The sequence below is a fragment of the Borostomias antarcticus genome (assembly GCF_949987555.1).
Source record: "Borostomias antarcticus genome assembly, chromosome: 34".
NCBI classification, from domain to species: Eukaryota; Metazoa; Chordata; class Actinopteri; order Stomiiformes; family Stomiidae; genus Borostomias; species Borostomias antarcticus.
The window spans coordinates 4,234,203-4,257,906 of NC_140267.1; the positions used below are offsets into that span (position 1 = coordinate 4,234,203).

Here is a 23,704-nt window from a genome sequence, read left to right on the forward strand (position 1 = left end):
GCTGCAGGCCTCCTCCATCCCCATGCTGAGCGGCTGCTTCAACAAGCTGTTCTCCATGCTGCAGGTGCACCACGTCCAGGTGAGTGGGCTCCGGGGCGGGGCCAGGGGGCGGGGCCGCCCCCCCAGGGCCTCCCTCACACCTCCCTCCCTGCAGGGGCTGAGGTGGCGGTGGAGGTAGTCGCTCGCGGTGCCGTTCGGAGGACTAGGATATTTGGGATATTTGAGAATCTGAGTTTGTCCACTTAACTGTCGTCCTTCATTCATTACAAATTGTTTAAATTGTTAAATTATTATTGTATTGTTGCAATAAATTGTTAAAACCTTAAATTTTCATTCGCAAAAGCGCAGGAAGCTTAATTCCTCACTAAAACCCATCGATCTGCGATGTACAGTATGTGTGAGACTCACTCGTGTGTGTGTATGTGTGTCTTTGTGTGTGTGTGTGTGTGTAGCTGGAGTCTCTCCTGCAGCTGTGGCTCACCCTCAGTCTGAACTCGTGCTCGGGGGGCAGCGAGGAGAGCGGGTCGGACATCTTCCTGTTCAACGCCAGCAGAGTTCCCAGCATCCCCCTCAACCAAGGTCAGAGTTCACACACGCCTCGCGACATTTTCTCCTCTCTAGTCTTCAACCGCCGGGCTTCCAGACGATGTTTACGTTGGCTTTGTACTGTATGTGCGTTGTCAGGATTCAAGATTATTTGTCACAGACGGTGACAAAGTCACGGGAATGTTGCTTCCGGCTGATAAACTCTTAGGGCTGCACGATTATGACAAAAGATAATAATTGCGATTATTCGCTTCAAAATGGTAATTGCGATTAATAATTGCGATTAATATTTAATATATAATATTGATATATAATAACCAAAATGCTCACAAATCACGGACGTTGATCCCCTTTCTTGCTACTAACTCACTGACCTCGTTTTCGCTCGTTTTGTCACTACTCACGGCTGCAGGTACTCTTGTGACACTGGTCTTGACCTACTGCTATCTGTCTTCTCAGTGAAATTGACACACACAGCGCACTCAGCGGGAACGCATGTGATTGGTCAGACGGCATAAGCGCCTGTGATTCGTCCGTGTAGTCCTAGCACACTCAATTCAAAACAAAATTACGAATCGCATTAATTACGGCCTTTTGCGATTAGTTAATCGCGGCGGTCATAATCGCGATTTCGATTAATTCACGATTAATTGCGCAGGCCTATACACTCGAACGCTCGGTTCCAAATGACAGTTGTTAGTTCGAAGTTAGTAAAAGCTTCTCTCTTGTGTCCTTCAGCCTCCATCAGCAGTTTCCTGACGGTTCTGGCCTGGTACCCCAACACCTCCCTGAGGACCTGGTGTCTTGTGCTGCACTCGCTCACCCTCATGACCAACATGCCAGTCTGTGGTGAGTACCTTGCTATAGAATTTACAACCAAACACCTTAAACCGTTTGTTCTCTCTCTCCTTTTGTAATTCACCACCTCCCTCAACCGTTTCACATAGACGGTAGCCTCCAGGAGGTCCACACACCTAGAATCTGTCTACAACAGAATAACCGTCCTTTGTCACCCTTTGTCCCCAATTGCCGCCTTTTTCCTCATGTCACATGTCTGTACTCTCGGCCACGCCTGCCATTTCATATGACGTACAATGGAGTAGCCAATCACATCCCGGAAGCGCCGTACCTGTGTTTTGATTGACTATAAGGCAGAGCGGGACCCAGGGGCGGCGCTTCTCTGGATAAACCACTCTTGTTGCGTTGTCCAGGAAGTCCTTGCGCTCGTATGTTTTCACAATAAACCAGACTTAACCTTTTGAGCGAATCTTGGTAAATCCTTTTTACTAGATCAGTTAAATTCCATTAACCTCACCCTCGTGACCAACATGCCAGTCTGTGGTCACTCCCTCACCCTCATGACCAACATGCCAGTCTGTGGTCACTCCCTCACCCTCACGACCAACATGCCAGTCTGTGGTCACTCCCTCACCCTCATGACCAACATGCCAGTCTGTGGTCACTACCTCACCCTCCTCACGACCAACATGCCAGTCTGTGGTCACTCCCTCACCCTCCTCATGACCAACATGCCAGTCTGTGGTCACTCCCTCACCCTCACGACCAACATGCCAGTCTGTGGTCACTCCCTCACCCTCACGACCAACATGCCAGTCTGTGGTCACTACCTCACCCTCCTCATGACCAACTGCCAGTCTGTGGTCACTACCTCACCCTCCTCATGACCAACTGCCAGTCTGTGGTCACTCCCTCACCCTCGTGACCAACATGCCAGTCTGTGGTCACTACCTCACCCTCCTCACGACCAACATGCCAGTCTGTGGTCACTCCCTCACCCTCATGACCAACATGCCAGTCTGTGGTCACTCCCTCACCCTCATGACCAACATGCCAGTCTGTGGTCACTCCCTCACCCTCACGACCAACATGCCAGTCTGTGGTCACTACCTCACCCTCCTCACGACCAACATGCCAGTCTGTGGTCACTCCCTCACCCTCACGACCAACATGCCAGTCTGTGGTCACTTCCTCACCCTCACGACCAACATGCCAGTCTGTGGTCACTACCTCACCCTCGTGACCAACATGCCAGTCTGTGGTCACTCCCTCACCCTCACGACCAACATGCCAGTCTGTGGTCACTACCTCACCCTCCTCATGACCAACATGCCAGTCTGTGGTCACTACCTCACCCTCATGACCAACTGCCAGTCTGTGGTCACTCCCTCATCCTGACTGACTTTCACTTAGACTTGGGCCAGAGTAAAGATTGGAATACCATTATGGCATATTGAAAATCGCTGTATTTTAAAGGTACCCAATGTAGTTTTAGACCACTAGTATGCGCTCTAGAGCAAATTTGAGAAGGTGGTCCCCGAAAATCGTGTACTACGTCATTGCGTCAATACGCGGAGCACATAATAGTGACGTTTCACACATCTTTGTTGTTTTCAAAACATTAGCGAAATATCATTTTGCAAAGAAATTACAAGGTAGGAAAGACATTCAAGTGGTTCAACATGTTTATTAGACTACAAGGAACCATATAATCGAGGAATTTCGAAAATAAACAAAGAACGGATTGTTTTGATTCACGTTTCGTTGGGTACCTTTAAGTCAGTTTTGTTACAAGTACAACTTTCCAACTGTCGTCTTCCATTACTGCCGTGCTGCTGATCCTGGGTCAGTAGCTGCTTACTCGTTCACTCACTCACTATTCCCTAAGTGGTGTAGTGAATGAGAAATTGTAGGATACATTCTCTGTTCACTAGAAATTGCTGTGAATTGTGGGTATTTTCTAGTGGACTATATAGTGAATCAAATGAACCGTTGAGAATTCGGACAGTAGAATAAAATGGCGAACACGCTCTATAGTCCACTATTTCTATAATAGGGCATCATTTCTAACACTGCTAGCGTGTGATTGGCTCACGAGCGTTTGTGTGTAAACGTGCGTTCCTCACACCACCCCGACAGCCTCCGTCAACGGGATGGGCGCCGCCCACGAGAGCACGGCCCAGCAGATGGTGTCGGACCCCACGCTGGTGCACGTGCTCGTGCGCTTCCTGTCGGGCAGCAACCCGCACGGCACCGGGCAGCACAGCTCGCAGGTGGGACCCACCGCCACGCAGGCCATGCAGGAGTTCCTCACGCGCCTCCAGGTGCACCTGTCCTCCGCCTGCCCGCAGGTGTTCAGCGACTTCCTGCTCAGGCTCATGCACATCCTGTCCACGGAGAGGTACGGTTCACGCCCGTTTTATACGTTTACAAAATCAGTTTAAGCTTCAAGCTTGTATGTACTTATTGTATTATATTATATTGCACTGTACTTTAGATTGTGATTCTTGCACTTTGCCTTCAGCACTAGATTATGCTCTTAGTCACTTGTTTTAGAAAGAAGATGCACTTGTGAGTTCTGGCAAGTAGTAGTACATTGGCTCTTCCTACGTTAAATGCAATTATTGTTAGTCGCTTTGGATAAAAGCGTATGCTAAATGACTGTAATGTAATATGACTTTTTGATAGTTAAAGGAGTAGTAAAGGGAAAATGCATGTCTAGCCCTGTTTTAAGGTTACTTGTGATCATATACAATGGTTCAGATCAAAACGTTGACAAAACTAGCATTTTCGAGAAAGTTGACAATTGCTCTACCGCCGTTTTGGTCATACAATGGATGTGGATGGGCATCTTGAAAAATCATTCAAAAACATGTTAAACTCTCAATTTCAAAGACAAGAAACTCACCGAGGTATTAGTTGGCGTACTGACATATAATTCGCCATAAAGTAAGATTCTAGTTCATCTGGAAAGGCTTTTTTAAATATTTAGCAACAAACTATTAAGTCGCAGCACATAACATCCCAATTTAACCCCTGACTGTACTGCTAGTATACTTCTAGTGTACTGCTAGTATACTGCAGTTTTTATCATGACCAGAGGGGCCGCCAAAGTGCCAGGTTATCTCGTGCAGCTTATACACTAGTACACATACGAAGCTGTGTTACTGTTGAGATCCTAGAGAGTGGGTGTCAGAGCTGGTCTCTCTCTGTCTGCTCTCCCTCAGGGGCCCGTTCCAGGCGGGCGTGGGGCCCCTGGACGCCCAGGTCAAGCTGCTGGAGTTCACCCTGGAGCAGAACTTCCAGGTGGTGTCCGTCAGCACCATCTCCTCCGTCATCGAGTCCATCACCTTCCTGGTGCACCACTACATCACCTGCTCCGACAAGGTGGTGTCGCGCAGCGGCTCGGACAGCTCGGCCGGCGCCCGCGCCTGCTTCGGCGGCCTCTTCGCCAACATCATCCGCCCGGGCGACGCCAAGGCGGTGTGCGGCGAGACGACGCGCGACCAGCTGATGTTCGACCTGCTGAAGCTGGTCAACGCCCTGGTGCAGCTGCCGCTGTCCGGCGACCGCGAGTTCAGCGGGCGCGTGCCGCCGGCGGGGGGCGGGGCCTCCGACAGCAGCGTGTCGGACGAGGAGAAAGTGTGCGGGAGCAAGGAGGGGCCGGCTGGAGGGTCCGCGGCCAATCAGGGGCCGGCGGCGGGCGTGGCGGACCTGGTCCTGGCCAATCAGCAGATCATGAGTCAGATCCTGTCGGCTCTGGGTCAGTGTAATAGCAGCGCCATGGCGATGATCATAGGTGGGTGCTTATCGGGTTCCTAACTGTCACTTTTCGTTTAGAGCGGCTTTCATTGAAAACATTTGTCATTCAACATGTTCTCAACAGACGCCAGTAAGTAGTACATAGTATTACTTAGTATTAAGTATATTACTTAGTATTAAGTATTAGTTTTCTGTAACAGTAATTTGCTGTGAAGTACAGTACACACCAGGGCATTCATGACTGCTGCATTTTAGTAGTCATCACCTACTCCCCCAAAATAGTCGTCTAGTCGATTAATCGCAGGTTTATCACCCAATAATGATCAATAAACAAATTTCAGTTTGTATTGTTTATTTTTTTTAATTTTTTAATTTTTTAATTTTAAAACGTGAAATGACAAAAATGAACTACCAACAGCCGCCCCCAACTGCAAAAAAAAACAACCAGTAAACATATTTTAAAAATAAATATATATATATATATATTATTTATTTATTTAAAAATGACTAGTTGACCAATGCACAGGGTCAACTAGTGGCTTGATAGTCGACTAGTGATTCATGAATCGATTCTGAATCATTTGATTCAGAATCGATGAATCGTTTTTTTTAAACCCATCCCTATGATGTAATGACGACTCTGTGCTTCTCCCTCCCCCCCCCCCCCCCTCCCAGGTGCCAGCGGCCTCCACCTGACCAAGCACGAGAACTTCCACGGGGGGCTGGACGCCATCTCGGTGGGGGACGGCCTGTTCACCATCCTCACCACGCTGAGCAAGAGGGCCACGTCCGTGCAGGTCATGCTGCAGCCCATCCTCACGTACATGGCCTGTGGATACATGGGCCGACAGGTACGACTCCTCTAGGGCTGGGTATCCAGTCCAATCTCAAGAATCGATTCGATTCCGATTCACTAAGTTCAGAATCGATTATCTCGATTCGATTCAATATGGATTCGGTTAGTGTTACTAAAACCTGTTGTTTTTTTTTTTTTAGCTGTAACCTTAATTACATGACTGCCAAGTTATGCAACACATCAATACTAGGGCTGGGTATCGATACTGATTTACAAAAATGAATGAATGAATCATTGAATGAATGAATGAACTATTCATTCCTTCATTTATTCATTCATTCATTAAATAAAAGATCCATTTTGGGATTCATGAATCGATTCTGAATCATTTGATTCATTCAATTCATTGATTCCTAGGGTTCTGTTGATGATCTAGTGTGAGGTAGCTAACCCTCTGGTTCTCCTAGGGTTCTGTTGATAATCTAGTGTGAGGTAGCTAACCCTCTGGTTCTCCTAGGGTTCTGTTGATAACCTAGTGTGAGGTAGCTAACCCTCTGGTTCTCCTAGGGTTCTGTTGATAATCTAGTGTGAGGTAGCTAACCCTCTGGTTCTCCTAGGGTTCTGTTGATAATCTAGTGTGAGGTAGCTAACCCTCTGGTTCTCCTAGGGTTCTGTTGATAATCTAGTGTGAGGTAGCGAACCCTCTGGTTCTCCTAGGGTTCTGTTGATAACCTAGTGTGAGGTAGCTAACCCTCTCGTTCTCCTAGGGTTCTGTAGAAAACCTAGTGTGAGGTAGCTAACCCTCGTTCTCCTAGGGTTCTGTTGATAACCTAGTGTGAGGTAGCTAACCCTCACGTTCTCCTAGGGTTCTGTTGATGATCTAGTGTGAGGTAGCTAACCCTCTCGTTCTCCTAGGGTTCTGTTGATGATCTAGTGTGAGGTAGCTAACTCTCTCGTTCTCCTAGGGTTCTGTTGATAATCTAGTGTGAGGTAGCTAACCCTCTGGTTCTAGGGTTCTGTTGATAATCTAGTGTGAGGTAGCTAACCCTCTGGTTCTCCGGTTCTGTTGATAATCTAGTGTGAGGTAGCTAACCCTCTGGTTCTAGGGTTCTGTTGATAATCTAGTGTGAGGTAGCTAACCCTCTCGTCTTCTCCTAGGGTTCTCTGTCGACCTGTCAGCTGTCCGAGCCGCTGCTCTGGTTCATCCTCCGAGTGCTCGACACGAGCGAGGCTTTGAAGGCCTTCCACGACATGGGTACACCCCCCCCCCCCCCCCACACACACACACACACACACACACACACACACACACACCCAAACACAAAGGGTAATAACTTTTCTGATACGAACATAACATCAAAATGCTTCCAGAGGATGTGTGTGTGTGTTTGAGGTGGATCGTCTGAAGCGTTGGCCCTGTCGTCCTCCTCCCTCCCAGGCGGCGTCCAGCTGATCTGTAACAACATGGTGACCAGCACGCGGGCCATCGTCAACACGGCGCGCAGCATGGTGTCCACCATCATGAAGTTCCTGGACTCCGGGCCGGGGAAGAGCGCCGACGGCAGCCTGAAGGCCCGCGTCCTGGCGTCGGAGCCGGACAACGCCGAGGGGCTCCACAACTTCGCTCCCCTGGGTACGCTCCGCTCCGCTAAGCGAGGAGGCAGGAAGCCGCCGTCTCTCTCTGTCTGTGTGAGGTTACGGGCTTGAACAGCCGTTTCCTCATGTGGTATCGACAATTGTGTTCTGCGTAACACTTGTTCAATCAGGGGCGCCCCGGTAGCTCACCGGGTAAGGCGCGCTCCATATGGAGGCTAGGTCTTCGCGCGGCGGACCCGGGTTCGATTCCCCGCTCGGGTCCTGTGCCGCATGTCCTCCCCTCTCTCTCCCACGTTTCCTGTCTCTCTACACTGTCCTATAACATTAAAGCTGAAAAGCCCTAAAAAATATCAGAAAAAAATGATTGAACACTTGTTCAATCAATCATTCAAAGCTTTATTTGTATAGCGCATTTCATACCCAGAGGCAACACAATGCGCTTTACAGAGAACAAGGGAGGTGGGCATACGACCCACTCTCTACATATTCCAGAGGGAAGCTTGTTATCCATTCAAGAATTGATAAACTACTAAAGTGTATTAATAGATTTATATTTTAATAGAAACATCACATTAGTCTCGGTGGTGTTCAGAGTGTGGGGGGTTGAGGGGATGTGTGTGTGTGTGTGTGTGTGTGTGTGTGTGTGTGTGTGTGTGTGTGTGTGTGTGTGTGTGTGTGTGTGTGTGTGTGTGTGTGTGTGTGTGTGTGTGTGTGTGTGTGTGTGTGTGTGTGTGTGTGTGTGTGTGTGTGTGTGTGTGTGTGTGTGTGTGTGTGTGTATGTTCAGTCAGGTTTATTAAGAAACAATACGGTTGCAAACGGACTTCAAAATAGTAAAAACACAGCGTGATTCTATCAGAGAAGAAGTGAAAGTCAGATCGCCAGACTGCCCCTTATATTGCTTCAAAACCAACGAGGTATTAGGTGTCATTTGATTGGCTGAGTCGGATATCACCCAGTGGGCGGGGGATGCAAACTTACTTTGAATATACTTTGAATATAGACAAAGGTCTGAGTCAGGGCAGGAAGGACAAGGTGTGGCATGTCTGACTTGGACAAAAGAGCGAAACAGAGGAGTACAAAAAGGGAGGGTTGGGTGTTTAGAATCATAAAGGGAGATTGAAACCTAGGGGTTTTCAGGGGACTTGATGAATAGAAAGGATATGCATCTGAATAGTCTTGAGATTGTGTGTTAAATTCCATGACATGTGTGTGTGTGTGTGTGTGTGTGGGTGGGTGGGTGGGTGGGTGGGTGGGTGGGTGGGTGTGGGTTTATAAGTTCTTACTGTCTTAGAATTTGAAAACCCCCGGTCTAAGTAGAGCTTTATTCCTTTTATCATTTGAATCCTGAAGAGCTCTGTTTGTCCCTCCCCAGGCACCATCACCTCCAGCAGCCCCACGGCCCAGCCGGCGGAGGTGCTGCTACAGGCCACGCCCCCTCACCGGCGGGCGCGCTCGGCCGCCTGGTCCTACATCTTCCTGCCGGAGGAGGCGTGGTGCGACCTGACCGTCCACCTGCCCGCCGCCGTGCTCCTCAAGGAGCTGCACATCCAGCCGCACCTGGCGTCCCTCGCCAGTAAGCTCCGCCCCCCTCAATCCGGCGTCCGCTTTCGAAACTCGGACCCCTTAGTTCACTCAGTCTGATATTCAAGTCAAAGAGCCACTGCTTTTTTTTTTTTACGTAAAACCCTTTACCTGCCTGTCTGTCTCTCTGTAGACATGTTTCCATCCACGCATTTTATGCGAATTAAGTTATATCGAATTAAAAATGCCTTATGGAAACGGTAAAATCTGATTAAACATCATGAAAATCGACAAAAAGTTTGTACTGTCGATCTCGTCGGATTTTCTCTCGTTCGATAAAACTCTTTTGTGATAAATGCTTTATCCGATTTTAAGCTTGAGATGGAAACGCACGTTCGCCGGCTTTATTCGCATTCGTATTTTTAGCGATCCTCACACAATTCGATTGACGAGTGGATGGAAACATGGTACTTCACAGTTGACTGTTATACAATATACAATATGTCCTCTTTATCAGTCAAGTTAGGTTAGATATCATGATGGGTTTTACTGGAAAAAAGGAACCACCCCTTACTGTTTGTAATATGTACTTTTTAGGGCGTTTTTTATATATATCTATATAAATAATTTTTTATATATATCTATAAGTTGAACTAAGGAGGATGGAGGAAGAAGTAATGTTGTCTGACCAAAACAAATTCCTAGTAATTCCTAAATTCATAGCATGTGTAACGTACCATGGCTGATTCTGAGTCAGAATCAGAACGCAATGCCGCACCACTGTATGGAAACCTCGCTGATCTTGGATCTGTCCCCCTCCGGCCCCGCCCCCCGCAGCCTGCCCGTCCTCCGTCTCCGTGGAGATCAGCGCCGACGGCGTCAACATGCTGCCCCTGTCCACGCCCATCATCACCAGCGGCCTCACCTACATCAAGATCCAGCTGGTGAAGGCGGAGGTGGTGTCGGCCGTGTGCCTGCGCCTCCACCGGCCGCGCGACGCCAGCACCCTGGGGCTGTCCCAGATCAAGCTGCTCGGCCTCACGGCGTTCGGGAACACCTCCTCCGCCACCGTCAACAACCCCTTCCTGCCCTCCGAGGACCAGGTGTCCAAAACCAGGTAGCGCAGCAGGTGTCCAAAACCAGGTAGCGCAGCAGGTGTCCAAAACCAGGTAGCGCAGCAGGTCTCCAAAACCAGGAAGCGCAGCAGGTGTCCAAAACCAGGTAGCGCAGCAGGTGTCCAAAACCAGGTAGCGCAGCAGGTGGCCAAAACCAGGTAGCGCAGCAGGTGTCCAAAACCAGGTAGCACAGCAGGTGTCCAAAACCAGGTAGCACAGCAGGTGTCCAAAACCAGGTAGCGCAGCAGGTCTCCAAAACCAGGTAGCGCAGCAGGTGTCCAAAACCAGGTAGCACAGCAGGTGTCCAAAACCAGGTAGCGCAGCAGGTGTCTAAAACCAGGTAGCACAGCAGGTGTCCAAAACCAGGTAGCACAGCCGCAGCAGGTGTCCAAAACCAGGTAGCACAGCCGCAGCAGGTCTCCAAAACCAGGTAGCGCAGCAGGTGTCCAAAACCAGGTAGCGCAGCAGGTGTCCAAAACCAGGTAGCACAGCAGGTGTCCAAAACCAGGTAGCGCAGCAGGTCTCCAAAACCAGGTAGCACAGCAGGTCTCCAAAACCAGGAAGCGCAGCAGGTGTCCAAAACCAGGTAGCGCAGCAGGTGTCCAAAACCAGTTGAAAAAAGTTGAACTTTTTGGTCTAGAACGCAGGCTGTTCTGATAACGAGGACGATCGGTTTTTGGCAAAACCGCACATATAGCAAACATTACCGCTAGCTAACATTAGCTAGCTATCTTAACTTGGCTAGTTAACCTGCAGTCTACAAAAACACGACACTGGTTGCTAACGTAGATGTGAAACATCGGTAGCCTCGCCAGCTCTAAACTCTAGTGCGCTTAAACTCTAGTGCGCTCTAAACTCTAGTGTGCTCTAAACTCTAGTACGCTCTAAACTCTAGTGTGCTCTAAACTCTAGTGCGCTTAAACTCTAGTGCGCTCTAAACTCTAGTGCGCTTAAACTCTAGTACGCTCTAAACTCTAGTGCGCTTAAACTCTAGTACGCTCTAAACTCTAGTGCGCTCTAAACTCTAGTGTGCTCTAAGCTTTACGCTTGGCGCTGTTCAGCTACAGTACACAGCTTACCGATGGACACACACCCTTATTTGAGTTTAAAATCTATCAAGCAACATATGTACATTCAAAGTGTAGTAACACAATTTATTTGACCTTTGACCCCTCCACCCCCAGTATCGGCTGGCTCCGGCTGCTCCACCACTGCCTGACGCACGTCAGCGACCTGGAGGCCACGATGGCGAGCGCCGCCGCGCCCACCGCCAACCTGCTGCAGACGTGCGCCGCGCTGCTCATGTCGCCCTACTGCGGCATGCACTCGCCCAACATCGAGGCGGTGCTGGTGAAGATCGGCCTGCAGTCCACGCGCGTCGGCCTCAAGCTCATCGACATCCTGCTGAGGAACTGCGCCGCGTCGGGCACCGACCCCTCCAGTACGCATCATCGAGACCGTCGACAAACACGCACGGCCGCCTTCAGGGTCACAAACGCGCCTACGCTTTTCGCAACCCGGTTTAGCGATAGCACCATTGAGTTTAGGGTTAAGGAAGACCCTAACTTTAACCTTAACCTTAACCCCAACCCCAACCCTAACCCCAACCCTAACCCTAACCCTAACCCTAATCCTAACCCTAACCCTAACCCTAACCCTAACCCTAACCCTAACCCTAACCCTAACCCTAACCCTAATCCTAACCCTACACCTGACCCTCACCCTAACCCTAACCTCAACCCTAAACTCTATGGTGTTCTTGCTAAACTGGGTTGCGAAAAGTAATCTCGCGTCCCAAACTTACCAGACAATGAATGAAAACATTTACTAGCCAGATTTTTTTTGCCAGCCATTGTCTAGTAAATAGTTGCTTTCCTCTTCTCCTGTCTTTCTTCTTCATGGATGTGATGCGTGTTTGACGGAGGCGTCTCTCTCTGCGTTTCAGACCTGAACAGCCCCCTGCTGTTCGGAAGACTCAACGGCCTCTCGTCCGACTCCACCATCGACATCCTGTACCAGCTGGGAACCACGCAGGACTCCGGCACCAAGGACAGGTAGACGCCGCCGAGCCCCGCCCTTTAGCTATGCTCGAAAGAAACGCACAATGTCAGTGCAAGGTCATTTCCTAGACGAGAAGACTGGAGTTTTCCCTTGTCTAAATTTCTAAGGCCTCGCAGTGAAACACTGATGTTATTATTAACCCCTCCCCTCCAGGATCAGACACTGATGTTACTATTAACCCCTCCCCTCCAGGATCAGACACTGATGTTACTATTAACCCCTCCCCTCCAGGATCAGACACTGATGTTACTATTAACCCCTCCCCTCCAGGATCCAAGCCCTCCTCCAGTGGGTCCACGACTCGTCCAGAGTGGCGGCCCACAAGCGCTGTGGTCCCGTGGGCTACATGTACCCTAGTGGCAGCGGGGGGTCGTCCTCGTCCCGGGAGTACGGCCTGCTCATGCCCTCGCCCTCCCACCTCCACTGCGTGGCGGCCATCTTGTGGCACAGCTACGAGCTGCCCGTGGACTATGACCTGCCGCTGCTGCTCAGCAGGGAGCTCTTTGAGTGAGTACCGCGTGTGTGTGTGTGTGTGTGGGGGTGTGTGTGTGTGTGTGTGTGTGTGTGTGTGTGTGTAGTAAACCCTGTCCCTGTGTGTGTGTGTAGTAAACCCTGTGTGTGTGTGTGTGTGTGTGTGTGTGTGTGTGCGCGCGCGCGTGTGTGTGTAGTAACCCCTGTGTGTGTGTGTGTAGTAACCCCTGTGTGTGTGTGTGTGTGTGTGTGTAGTAACCCCTGTTTGTGTGTGTGTGTAGTAACCCTGTGTGTGTGTGTAGTAACCCCTGTGTGTGTGTGTAGTAACCTGTGTGTGTGTGTAGTAACCTGTGTGTGTGTGTGTAGTAACCCTGTCCCTCGTCCCCAGGCTGTTGTTCAGCTGGTCCATGTCCCTGCCGTGCACCATGGTGCTGAAGAAGGCGGTGGACAGCCTCCTGTGCTCCATGTGTCACATCCACCCCAGCTACTTCTCCCTGCTCATGTCCTGGATGGGCATCGTGGCCCCGCCCACGGCCGCCGCCCACTCCCAGCACCACCGCCTGTCCATGACGGACGACGGCAAGAAGCAGCACGACCTCAGCAGCGCCAGCGCGGCCGCCGCCGCCCTCACCGACGACTCCAAGCACGCCCGGCCGCCCGTCAGCCTGTCGGAGTCGCAGCTGGCCACGCTGGCGGCCGCCTCGCAGTCGCCCGGCGCCATCGAGCAGCTGCTGGCGTCGGGGCTGCCGTCGCTGCTTGTGCGCAGCCTGGCGGGGCTTTGCTGCGGCCTGCTGGCCAGCGCTGACCTTCCGCTGCCCGCGGGTCACGCCGACCGACGGCAGCACCACCACCACCCCTCCTCCTCGTCCTCCTCCTCTTCGTCGTCCTCCCCCCCGGCGAGGGCGGCGCTGTCGGCGGAGCTGGCGGCGCCCGTGCTGCGTTTCCTCACCGAGGTGGGGAACAGCCACGCCATGAAGGACTGGCTCGGCGGCTCGGAGGTCAACCCGCTGTGGACGGCGCTGCTCTTCCTGCTGTGCCACTCCAGCGCCAGCGCGGGCGGCGGCGGCGGAGGGGGCGGGGCCCACGCGTCGGGCGCCGGCGGGGGGGCGGCGTCCTGCGGCCCGCCCCCGGGGTCCAGGTACTCGCTGGCGTGGGCGGGGCAGGCGGGCGGGCTGACCACGCAGCAGAGGACGGCCATGGAGAACGCCACGGTGGCGTTCTTCCTCCAGTGCATCTCCTGCCACCCCAACAACCAGAGACTCATGGCGCAGGTTTGTAACCCCCTCCTCTCTCTCTGCTGGTATCACTGGTATACACCCCCCACCCCTCTCTCTCTGCTGGTATCACTGGTATAAACCCCCCACCCCTCTCTCTCTGCTGGTATCACTGGTACACACCCCCCATCCCTCTCTCTCTGCTGTTATCACTGGTACACACCCCCCACCCCTCTCTCTCTGCTGGTATCACTGGTATACACCCCACCCCTCTCTCTCTGCTGGTATCACTGGTATACCCCCCCCACCCCTCTCTCTCTGCTGGTATCACTGGTATACACCCCCCACCCCTCTCTCTCTGCTGGTATCACTGGTACACACACCCCCACCCCTCTCTCTCTGCTGGTATCACTGGTACACACCCCCCCCTCCTCTCTCTCTGCTGGTATCACTGGTATACACCACCCACCCCTCTCTCTCTGCTGGTATCACTGGTACACACACCCCCACCCCTCTCTCTCTGCTGGTATCACTGGTACACACCCCCCCCTCCTCTCTCTCTGCTGGTATCACTGGTATACACCCCCCACCCCTCTCTCTCTGCTGGTATCACCGGTACACACCACCCACCCCTCTCTCTCTGCTGGTATCACTGGTATACACCCCCCACCCCTCTCTCTCTGCTGGTATCACTGGTATACACCCCCCACCCCTCTCTCTCTGCTGGTATCACTGGTATACACCCCCCACCCCTCTCTCTCTGCTGGTATCACCGGTACACACCCCCCACCCCTCTCTCTCTGCTGCTATCACTAGTATACACCCCCCACCCCTCTCTCTCTGCTGGTATCACTAGTATACACCCCCCACCCCTCTCTCTCTGCTGGTATCACTGGTACACATCCCCCCACCCCTCTCTCTCTGCTGGTATCACTAGTATACACCCCCCCACCCCTCTCTCTGCTGGTATCACTGGTACACCCCCCCCACCCCTCTCTCCGCTGGTATCACTAGTATACACCCCCCCACCCCTCTCTCTGCTGGTATCACTGGTACACCCCCCCACCCCTCTCTCTGCTGGTATCACTGGTATACACCCCCCACCCCTCTCTCTCTCTGCTGGTATCACTGGTATACACCCCCTCCTCTCTCTCTGCTGGTATCACTGGTATACACCCCCTCCTCTCTCTCTGCTGGTATCACCGGTACACACCCCCCGCCCCTCTCTCTCTGCTGGTATCACTGGTACACACCCCCCACCCCTCTCTCTCTGCTGGTATCACTGGTATACACCCCCACCCCTCTCTCTCTGCTGGTATCACCGGTACACACCCCCCACCCCTCTCTCTCTGCTGGTATCACTGGTATACACCCCCCACCCCTCTCTCTCTGCTGGTATCACCGGTACACACCCCCCGCCCCTCTCTCTCTGCTGGTATCACTGGTACACACCCCCCACCCCTCTCTCTCTGCTGGTATCACTGGTATACACCCCCCACCCCTCTCTCTCTGCTGGTATCACCGGTATATACCCCCTCTGCTGGTATCCCTGTCTCATAGCACAGGTGTGTCTCCGCCCCCTGGCAGCTGGTATCCCTGGCAACAGCCGTCTGTCAGTTCTCATTCTGAAATAGTGACGTTTGATTGGTTCACATTAATATGTCACACACGTGAGGGACCGGCCATGTTGAAAACACTGCTACACACGTTCCTATCGCGGTGACCTTCTCAGCGTGCTGTCGAACCCGAGACGCCTGACTGGCCTGACTGACTGGTCTTTTTGGGGGTTGTTTCCCTCGCCCCCTCCCTCCCTGCAGGTGCTGTGCGAGCTCTTCCAGTCGGCCCCACAGCGAGGGAACGTGCCCGTCTCCGGGAACATCTCGGGCTTCATCCGCAGGCTCTTCCTGCAGCTCATGCTGGAGGACGAGAAGGTCACGGTCTTCCTGCAGTCGCCCTGTCCGGTGGGTAGCTCCGCCTCCTGTCCGGTGGGTAGCTCCGCCTCCTGTCCGGTGGGTAGCTCCGCCTCCTGTCTGGTGGGTAGCTCCGCCTCCTGTCTGGTGGGTAGCTCCGCCTCCTGTCTGGTGGGTAGCTCCGCCTCCTGTCCGGTGGGTAGCTCCGCTGGGGGTGATGGGCGGGTCAAGCTGGATGAGAAGCTGTGTCCACTCTGATAGGAGTAGAGAATGACCATTAATGCATTTTTAAGGTGCAATTAGAGTGGCTGAGTCTCCCTTAAAGGTACCCAACGAAACGTGAATCAAAACAATCCGTTCTTTGTTTATTTTCGAAATTCCTCGATTATATGGTTCCTTGTCGTCTAATAAACACGTCGAATCACTTGAATGTCTTCCCTACCTTGTAATTTCTTCGCAAAATGATATTTCGCTAATGTTTTGAAAACAACAAAGATGTGTGAAACATCACTATTATGTGCTCCGCGTATTGACGCAATGACGTAGTACGCGATTTTCGGGGACCACCTTCTCAAATTTGCTCTAGAGCGCATACTAGTGTGCAAAAACTACATTGGGTACCTTTAATTCTCCTGATATCATATCCTGAAGTGTGGCGGCCATTTCGGATCTTGGTTTCACTCTGAACTCCTCATCTGATTTAGAATCAGAATCTTATTTATTGTCGCCGGGTAGGTTTCACACACACTAGGAATTTGCTCTGAACTGTGCAAAACACGAAACAGACCCCAATAGACAGGGTGACAGGACGAGACAGGACAGTGACAATGACAGGAGGTGGTTCTGTGTGTCACTACTACCGTTTCCCCAATCTTCCACACATCCAACTCTTCCTCCCTCTCTCCCCCTCCTCCAGCTGTACAAAGGGCGCATCAACGCCACCAGTCACATGATCCAGCACCCCATGTACGGCGCGGGACACAAGTACCGCACCCTCCACCTGCCCATCTCCACCACGCTGGCCGAGGTGCTGGACCGCGTCTCCGGTACGTCCTCCCTGGACCGACACTCGCCTGAACCGCGGTCAACACTCTCAACACACTCACTCTCACTCACCCCCACCCTCTCTCCCCCCCCCCCACCCTCTCTCTCTCCCCCCCCCATCCTCCCCTCCTCCAGACACGCCCAGCATCACGGCCAAGCTGATCAGCGAGCAGAAGGAGGACAAGGAGAAGAAGAACCACGAGGAGAAGGACAAGATGAAGGCGGACAGTGGCTTCCAGGACAACTACAGCGTCGTCGTGGCCTCGGGTACAAGCCCGGCTTTTCCTTCTTATGTTGCTCTACGCCCTCCCTCCCCTGTAGACTACACCCTCCCTCCCCTGTAGACTACACCCCCCCTCCCCTGTAGACTACACCCTCCCTCCCCTGTAGACTACACCCTCCCTCCCCTGTAGACTCCACCCTCCCTCCCCTGTAGACTACACCCTCCCTCCCCTGTAGACTACACCCTCCCTCCTCCCTCCCCTGTAGACTACACCCTCCCTCCCCTGTAGACTACACCCTCCCTCCCCTGTAGACTACACCCTCCCTCCCCTGTAGACTACACCCTCCCTCCCCTGTAGACTACACCCCTCCCTCCCCTGTAGACTACCCCCCCTCCCTCCCCTGTAGACTACACCCTCCTTCCCCTGTAGACTACCCCCCCTCCCTCCCCTGTAGACTACACCCTCCTTCCCCTGTAGACTACACCCTCCCTCCCCTGTAGACTACACCCCTCCCTCCCCTGTAGACTACCCCCCCTCCCTCCCCTGTAGACTACACCCTCCCTCCCCTGTAGACTACACCCTCCCTCCCCTGTAGACTCCACCCTCCCTCCCCTGTAGACTACACCCCTCCCCCCCCTCCCCTGTAGACTACACCCTCCCTCCCCTGTAGACTACACCCTCCCTCCTCCCTCCCCTGTAGACTACACCCTCCCTCCCCTGTAGACTACACCCCCCCTCCCCTGTAGACTACACCCTCCCCTCCCCCCTCCCCTGTAGACTACACCCCCTCCCTCCCCTGTAGACTACACCCTCCCTCCCCTGTAGACTACACCCTCCCTCCCCTGTAGACTACACCCTCCCCTGTAGACTACACCCTCCCTCCCCTGTAGACTACACCCTCCCTCCCCTGTAGACTACACCCTCCCTCCCCTGTAGACTACACCCTCCCTCCCCTGTAGACTACCCCCCCCTCCCTCCATAGACATAGTCCAGCTATTGACAACACAGTCAGAAACGCTGGAATAACAACAGCCAATCCTCCGGTAGGGATGAGTCAGAGAAGTAGGGCGCTATTAGGACACTATTAGGACACTATGGCTCAGTGACACAAGCTGATATCAGGTGCTGTTAATTAGTTTCGACAATGTGAATAAAATCAATGAACGCAGCTTTGAATTCATCTGAAAACAAATGTCAACTCTGATTTAATGACTTTCCGGAATTGATTGAGGCCTCGGTTACGAGGTGTGTATCGCCCACTGAAGGAGACGGCGCGTGTGTGTGTGTGTGTGTGTGTGTGTTCAGGTCTGAAGTCCCAGTCCAAGCGAGCGCTGTCCACCCCGCCGCGCCCGCCGTCGCGGAGGGGCCGCGTGATGAGCGACAAGCTGACCGCCTCCTCCGGCGTGGACCCGTCCGCCAAGACCATCAGCGTGCCCGTCTTCCACCTGTACCACAAGCTGCTCCCAGGTGCACACACACACACGCACACGCACACACACACACACACACACACGCGCCACCAGCACCCCAGGGGGAACCGCTGCGTTCGGACATAACTACCAAAAAACTCACAATTACCGCTCAGGCTCGTTAGTGTGTCGTGGACCGTGTGACTAACGAACACGCCATCTTGTGGGTCACATGGCGCGTCAAATAGCGCCCGTCTTGCCTCGCCCCGCCGCCGGCGTTTGTGGTTACCGTGGTGTGAACGCCGCCTCCTCCTCCCCCCCCCCCCTCCAGGTCAGCCCCTCCCGGCCGAGATGACCCTGGCCCAGCTGCTGACCCTGCTGTACGACCGCCGCCTGCCGCAGGGCTACCGCTCCATCGACCTGACCGTCAAGCTGGGGTCGAAGGTCATATCTGACCCGGGCCTCTCCAAGACCGACTCCTTCAAGAGGCTGCGCACGGAGAAAGGTGAGCGGGCGTGCCGGTCAACGCACGTGTACGCACACACACACACACACACACACACACACACACACACACACAGGCACACGCAGACGTACACACATTCACGTATGGATAATATTCACTAGCACAGACGCCTACGCTCCAAACACACACCTCCACACACACACACACACACACACACACCGACGCGGCGTTAGCCACGCCCCCGGGGCTTTTTCACTCGTCACTCGGCGAGCCCGTTAAAACCGGGGCATCTGGGAGCGGAGAGGGAACGGCCGCAGAGATGAGTCACCAATTCTGTCCCCCTCTCCACCAGAGACGATGCTCACTTCCTGTCCCCCCCTTTCCACCAGAGACGATGCTCACTTCCTGTCCCCCTCTCCACCAGAGATGAGTCACCAATTCTGTCCCCCTCTCCACCAGAGACGATGCCCCCCTTCCTGTCCCCCCTCTCCACCAGAGACAATGCACCACTTATTTGTAAATTACCCATCAGTCACCTCGGGGCTTTATATCATCGTAAAACGCCCCGCGTCGCTCCGGCAGAGACGGACTAATAACTAAGCCTGGGGGGGGGGTTGACTACCCTTCACCCTCTGTTCTGTTCAGTCAGTCTGACTTTGTCTGTGTAGATGCCCCTCCCCCTCCGCCACCCCCCCCCCCCCCCCCCGACCTCTAAACCAGGACGCGTCTGTCTGCTGTCCTTGATTGCCTCCGTGTTTTTAATCAGCGGCCAGACTTCATCGAGACCCGCTGCGACCATTAGCGCATATTGATGCGTCGCACCTGGCGGGTTGAAACGGCGCCCCCCCCCCCCAGACTGGTGTCCTGTTTCTGCCCCTCGGCCCCGCCCACTCCGGGGCCCACGTCTCGCCCCGGTTGGTTGATGAATAGTAAAAGGTCTGATAGCCGTTTCTATCATCCGTCTGTGGATGATTGATAAGAGAGGATGATTCGTCTAAGCGTTGCGCTGGCAGGGTCGTCCCCGTTGTGTTCTCATGCTGAGGACTGTGTGACACTGGGAATCAACAAACTAATTCTCTCCATCCTGTCTCTCTCTCTCCATCCTGTCTCTCTTCCTCCTGTATCGGTCTCTCTGTCCTGTATGTCTCTCTCTGTCTCTCTCTGTCCTGTATGTCTCTCTCTGTCCTGTCTCTGTCTCTCTCTGTCCTGTCTCTGTCTCTCTCCGTCCTGTATGTCTCTCTCTGTCTCTCTCTGTCCTGTATGTCTCTCTCTGTCCTGTCTCTGTCTCTCTCTGTCCTGTATGTCTCTCTCTGTCCTGTCTCTGTCTCTCTCTGTCCTGTATGTCTCTCTCTGTCCTGTCTCTGTCTCTCTCTGTCCTGTCTCTGTCTCTCTCCGTCCTGTATGTCTCTCTCTGTCTCTCTCTGTCCTGTATGTCTCTCTCTGTCCTGTCTCTGTCTCTCTCTGTCCTGTATGTCTCTCTCTGTCCTGTCTCTGTCTCTCTCTGTCCTGTATGTCTCTCTCTGTCCTGTCTCTGTCTCTCTCCCTCCTGTCTGTCTCTCTCTGTCTCTCTCTGTCCTGTATGTCTCTCTGTCCTCTCTCTCTCTCTCTGTCCTGTCTCTCTCTGTCCTGTATGTCTCTCTCTGTCCTGTATCTGTCTCTCCCTCCTGTATATCTCTCTGTCCTGTCTCTGTCTCTGTCTCTCTCTGTCCTGTATGTCTCTCTCTGTCCTGTCTCTCTCTGTCCTGTATGTCTCTCTCTGTCCTGTCTCTCTCTGTCCTGTATGTCTCTCTCTGTCCTGTCTCTGTCTCTCTCTGTCCTGTATGTCTCTCTCTGTCCTGTCTGTCTCTCTGTCCTGTATGTCTCTCTCTGTCCTGTATGTCTCTCTCTGTCCTGTATGTCTCTCTCTGTCCTGTATGTCTCTCTCTGTCCTGTATGTCTCTCTCTGTCCTGTATGTCTCTCTCTGTCCTGTCTCTGTCTCTCTCTGTCCTGTCTGTCTCTCTGTCCTGTATGTCTCTCTCTGTCCTGTATGTCTCTCTCTGTCCTGTATGTCTCTCTCTGTCCTGTATGTCTCTCTCTGTCCTGTCTCTCTCTCTCCTGTCTCTGTCTCTCTCTGTCCTGTATGTCTCTCTCTGTCCTGTCTCTGTCTCTCTCTGTCCTGTCTCTCTCTCTCTGTCTCTGTCTCTCTCTGTCCTGTCTCTCTCTGTCCTGTATGTCTCTCTCCCTCCTCCAGTGGAGCACTGTGAGATGCTGGGCAGCTGTCCCGAGGACGAGGCCATGGCCCCGGGGGAGGAGTCCCTGGACGCCGCCATCGACGAGTCCCTGCTGGAGACCAACCCCATCCAGTCCCCCCTGCAGGTGTTCGCTGGGATGGGCGGCCTCGCCCTCATCGCCGAGAGACTGCCCATGCTCTACCCCGACGTCATCCAGCAGGTCAGGCCCGCGCCACGCCCCGTACCACGCCCCTAACCTGACCCTAACCTAACCCTAACCACGCCCCTAACCACGCCCCTAACCTAGCCCTAACACAGTATACTAGAATATCCAGCAGACTGTCTACCCTGACATAGTATACTAGAATATCCAGCAGACTGTCTACCCTGACATAGTATACTAGAATATCCAGCAGACTGTCTACCCTGACATAGTATACTAGAATATCCAGCAGACTGTCTACCCTGACATAGTATACTAGAATATCCATCAGACTGTCTAACCTGACATAGTATACTAGAATATCCATCAGACTGTCTACCCTGACATAGTATACTAGAATATCCAGCATTCAGACTGTCTACCCTGACATAGTATACTAGAATATCCAGCAGACTGTCTACCCTGACATAGTATACTAGAATATCCAGCAGACTGTCTACCCTGACATAGTATACTAGAATATCCATCAGACTGTCTACCCTGACATAGTATACTAGAATATCCAGCATTCAGACTGTCTACCCTGACATAGTATACTAGAATATCCAGCAGACTGTCTAACCCGACATAGTATACTAGAATATCCATCAGACTGTCTACCCTGACATAGTATACTAGAATATCCAGCAGTCTGTCTACCCTGACATAGTATACTAGAATATCCAGCAGACTGTCTAACCTGACATAGTATACTAGAATATCCAGCAGTCTGTCTACCCTGACATAGTATACTAGAATATCCAGCAGTCTGTCTACCCTGACATAGTATACTAGAATATCCAGCAGACTGTCTAACCTGACATAGTATACTAGAATATCCATCAGACTGTCTAACCTGACATAGTATACTAGAATATCCAGCAGACTGTCTAACCTGACATAGTATACTAGAATATCCATCAGACTGTCTACCCTGACATAGTATACTAGAATATCCAGCAGACTGTCTACCCTGACATAGTATACTAGAATATCCATCAGACTGTCTATCCTGACATAGTATACTAGAATATCCAGCAGACTGTCTAACCCGACATAGTATACTAGAATATCCATCAGACTGTCTACCCTGACATAGTATACTAGAATATCCATCAGACTGTCTACCCTGACATAGTATACTAGAATATCCAGCAGACTGTCTAACCTCACATAGTATACTAGAATATCCATCAGACTGTCTACCCTGACATAGTATACTAGAATATCCATCAGACTGTCTAACCTGACATAGTATACTAGAATATCCATCAGACTGTCTAATCTGACATAGTATACTAGAATATCCATCAGACTGTCTAACCTCACATAGTATACTAGAATATCCAGCAGACTGTCTAACCTGACATAGTATACTAGAATATCCATCAGACTGTCTAATCTGACATAGTATACTAGAATATCCATCAGACTGTCTAACCTCACATAGTATACTAGAATATCCATCAGACTGTCTAACCTCACATAGTATACTAGAATATCCAGCAGACTGTCTAACCTGACATAGTATACTAGAATATCCAGCAGTCAGTCTGATGACTCTAGCCTGTCAGTCATTCCTTCATGTCGTCACCAGACCTAAAAAAGCCTCCTTTGTTGGAAACTACATCAGGTGAGTTTCTGACATGTCGTAGATGGATTCGGAGAGTTACCAGGCACTAACTTTGTTTTGTGTGTTATCCCCCCCTCCCTCCCCCACTCCCCCTCCCCCTTTCAAACTGTTCCAGAAGATCGAGTTGTTCCGTCAGTCCCCCCGAGCCACCGGGGGCTGGACCCAGGCGCCCCACAACGGACACCAAGTGAGACCTTTATTACACCTCATATTTACATTCATATACAAGAGAACGAGTTGATGTGAAGAACTTTTCGTTGATTGGCTGATTGTTAACGACAACCTCTTATGTACGGAGGTCATGGAGCTGTTTGCATTATTGACTCTGTGTTCTACCTCATGCTACTGTTTTGAAGGACACACTCTTGTTGTGAATTAGTGTCGTCAAGGGGGGATGCCTTGTGCCCCTCTGTGAGACCATGAGCAAACTAAACTATTTTGACTACGCACACAGCGGGCTCCAAAGGTTAACTTAGCCCAGGCGTTCCCAAACTGTGGGGGGAGGCCCCGAAGAAATTCAGGGGAGGCGCGGAGGGATGGTTAGAAAAAAAAGGAAAAACCTGTTTTTTATTTTTAAAATGTCTGGTTTTTATGAATGAAACGCAATTTTAAAGGTCATAAGATCAAAATAAATAATGGGAGAGATTCAATTTGTGGATAATGCAGAGAGAGTCTCCCCCCGCAGGCATGAATGTATTGTGCGAAAATGTCATAACGTTAACTA

The 23,704-nt window shown here is 52.0% G+C and overlaps 1 protein-coding gene across 1 annotated transcript in view; it reads left to right on the forward strand.

Annotated features, from left to right (window-relative positions):
• birc6 (baculoviral IAP repeat containing 6) overlaps nucleotides 1-23,704 on the forward strand; it is a 143,376-nt gene that overhangs the window by 52,658 nt on the left and 67,014 nt on the right. Inside the window, exons 41-61 of the mRNA XM_084460956.1 lie at nucleotides 1-79; nucleotides 453-579; nucleotides 1,285-1,395; nucleotides 3,484-3,745; nucleotides 4,572-5,143; nucleotides 5,782-5,957; nucleotides 7,061-7,157; nucleotides 7,341-7,535; nucleotides 8,872-9,072; nucleotides 9,858-10,137; nucleotides 11,320-11,576; nucleotides 12,081-12,189; nucleotides 12,467-12,703; nucleotides 13,056-13,938; nucleotides 15,699-15,842; nucleotides 16,708-16,837; nucleotides 16,971-17,102; nucleotides 18,365-18,526; nucleotides 18,800-18,973; nucleotides 21,166-21,365; nucleotides 23,096-23,167. The exon at nucleotides 1-79 is cut by the window's left edge and continues 76 nt beyond it. Coding sequence (XP_084317082.1) covers nucleotides 1-79; nucleotides 453-579; nucleotides 1,285-1,395; nucleotides 3,484-3,745; nucleotides 4,572-5,143; nucleotides 5,782-5,957; nucleotides 7,061-7,157; nucleotides 7,341-7,535; nucleotides 8,872-9,072; nucleotides 9,858-10,137; nucleotides 11,320-11,576; nucleotides 12,081-12,189; nucleotides 12,467-12,703; nucleotides 13,056-13,938; nucleotides 15,699-15,842; nucleotides 16,708-16,837; nucleotides 16,971-17,102; nucleotides 18,365-18,526; nucleotides 18,800-18,973; nucleotides 21,166-21,365; nucleotides 23,096-23,167 — 4,600 coding nt within the window. The remainder of the gene's footprint in view (nucleotides 80-452; nucleotides 580-1,284; nucleotides 1,396-3,483; nucleotides 3,746-4,571; nucleotides 5,144-5,781; nucleotides 5,958-7,060; nucleotides 7,158-7,340; nucleotides 7,536-8,871; nucleotides 9,073-9,857; nucleotides 10,138-11,319; nucleotides 11,577-12,080; nucleotides 12,190-12,466; nucleotides 12,704-13,055; nucleotides 13,939-15,698; nucleotides 15,843-16,707; nucleotides 16,838-16,970; nucleotides 17,103-18,364; nucleotides 18,527-18,799; nucleotides 18,974-21,165; nucleotides 21,366-23,095; nucleotides 23,168-23,704) is intronic.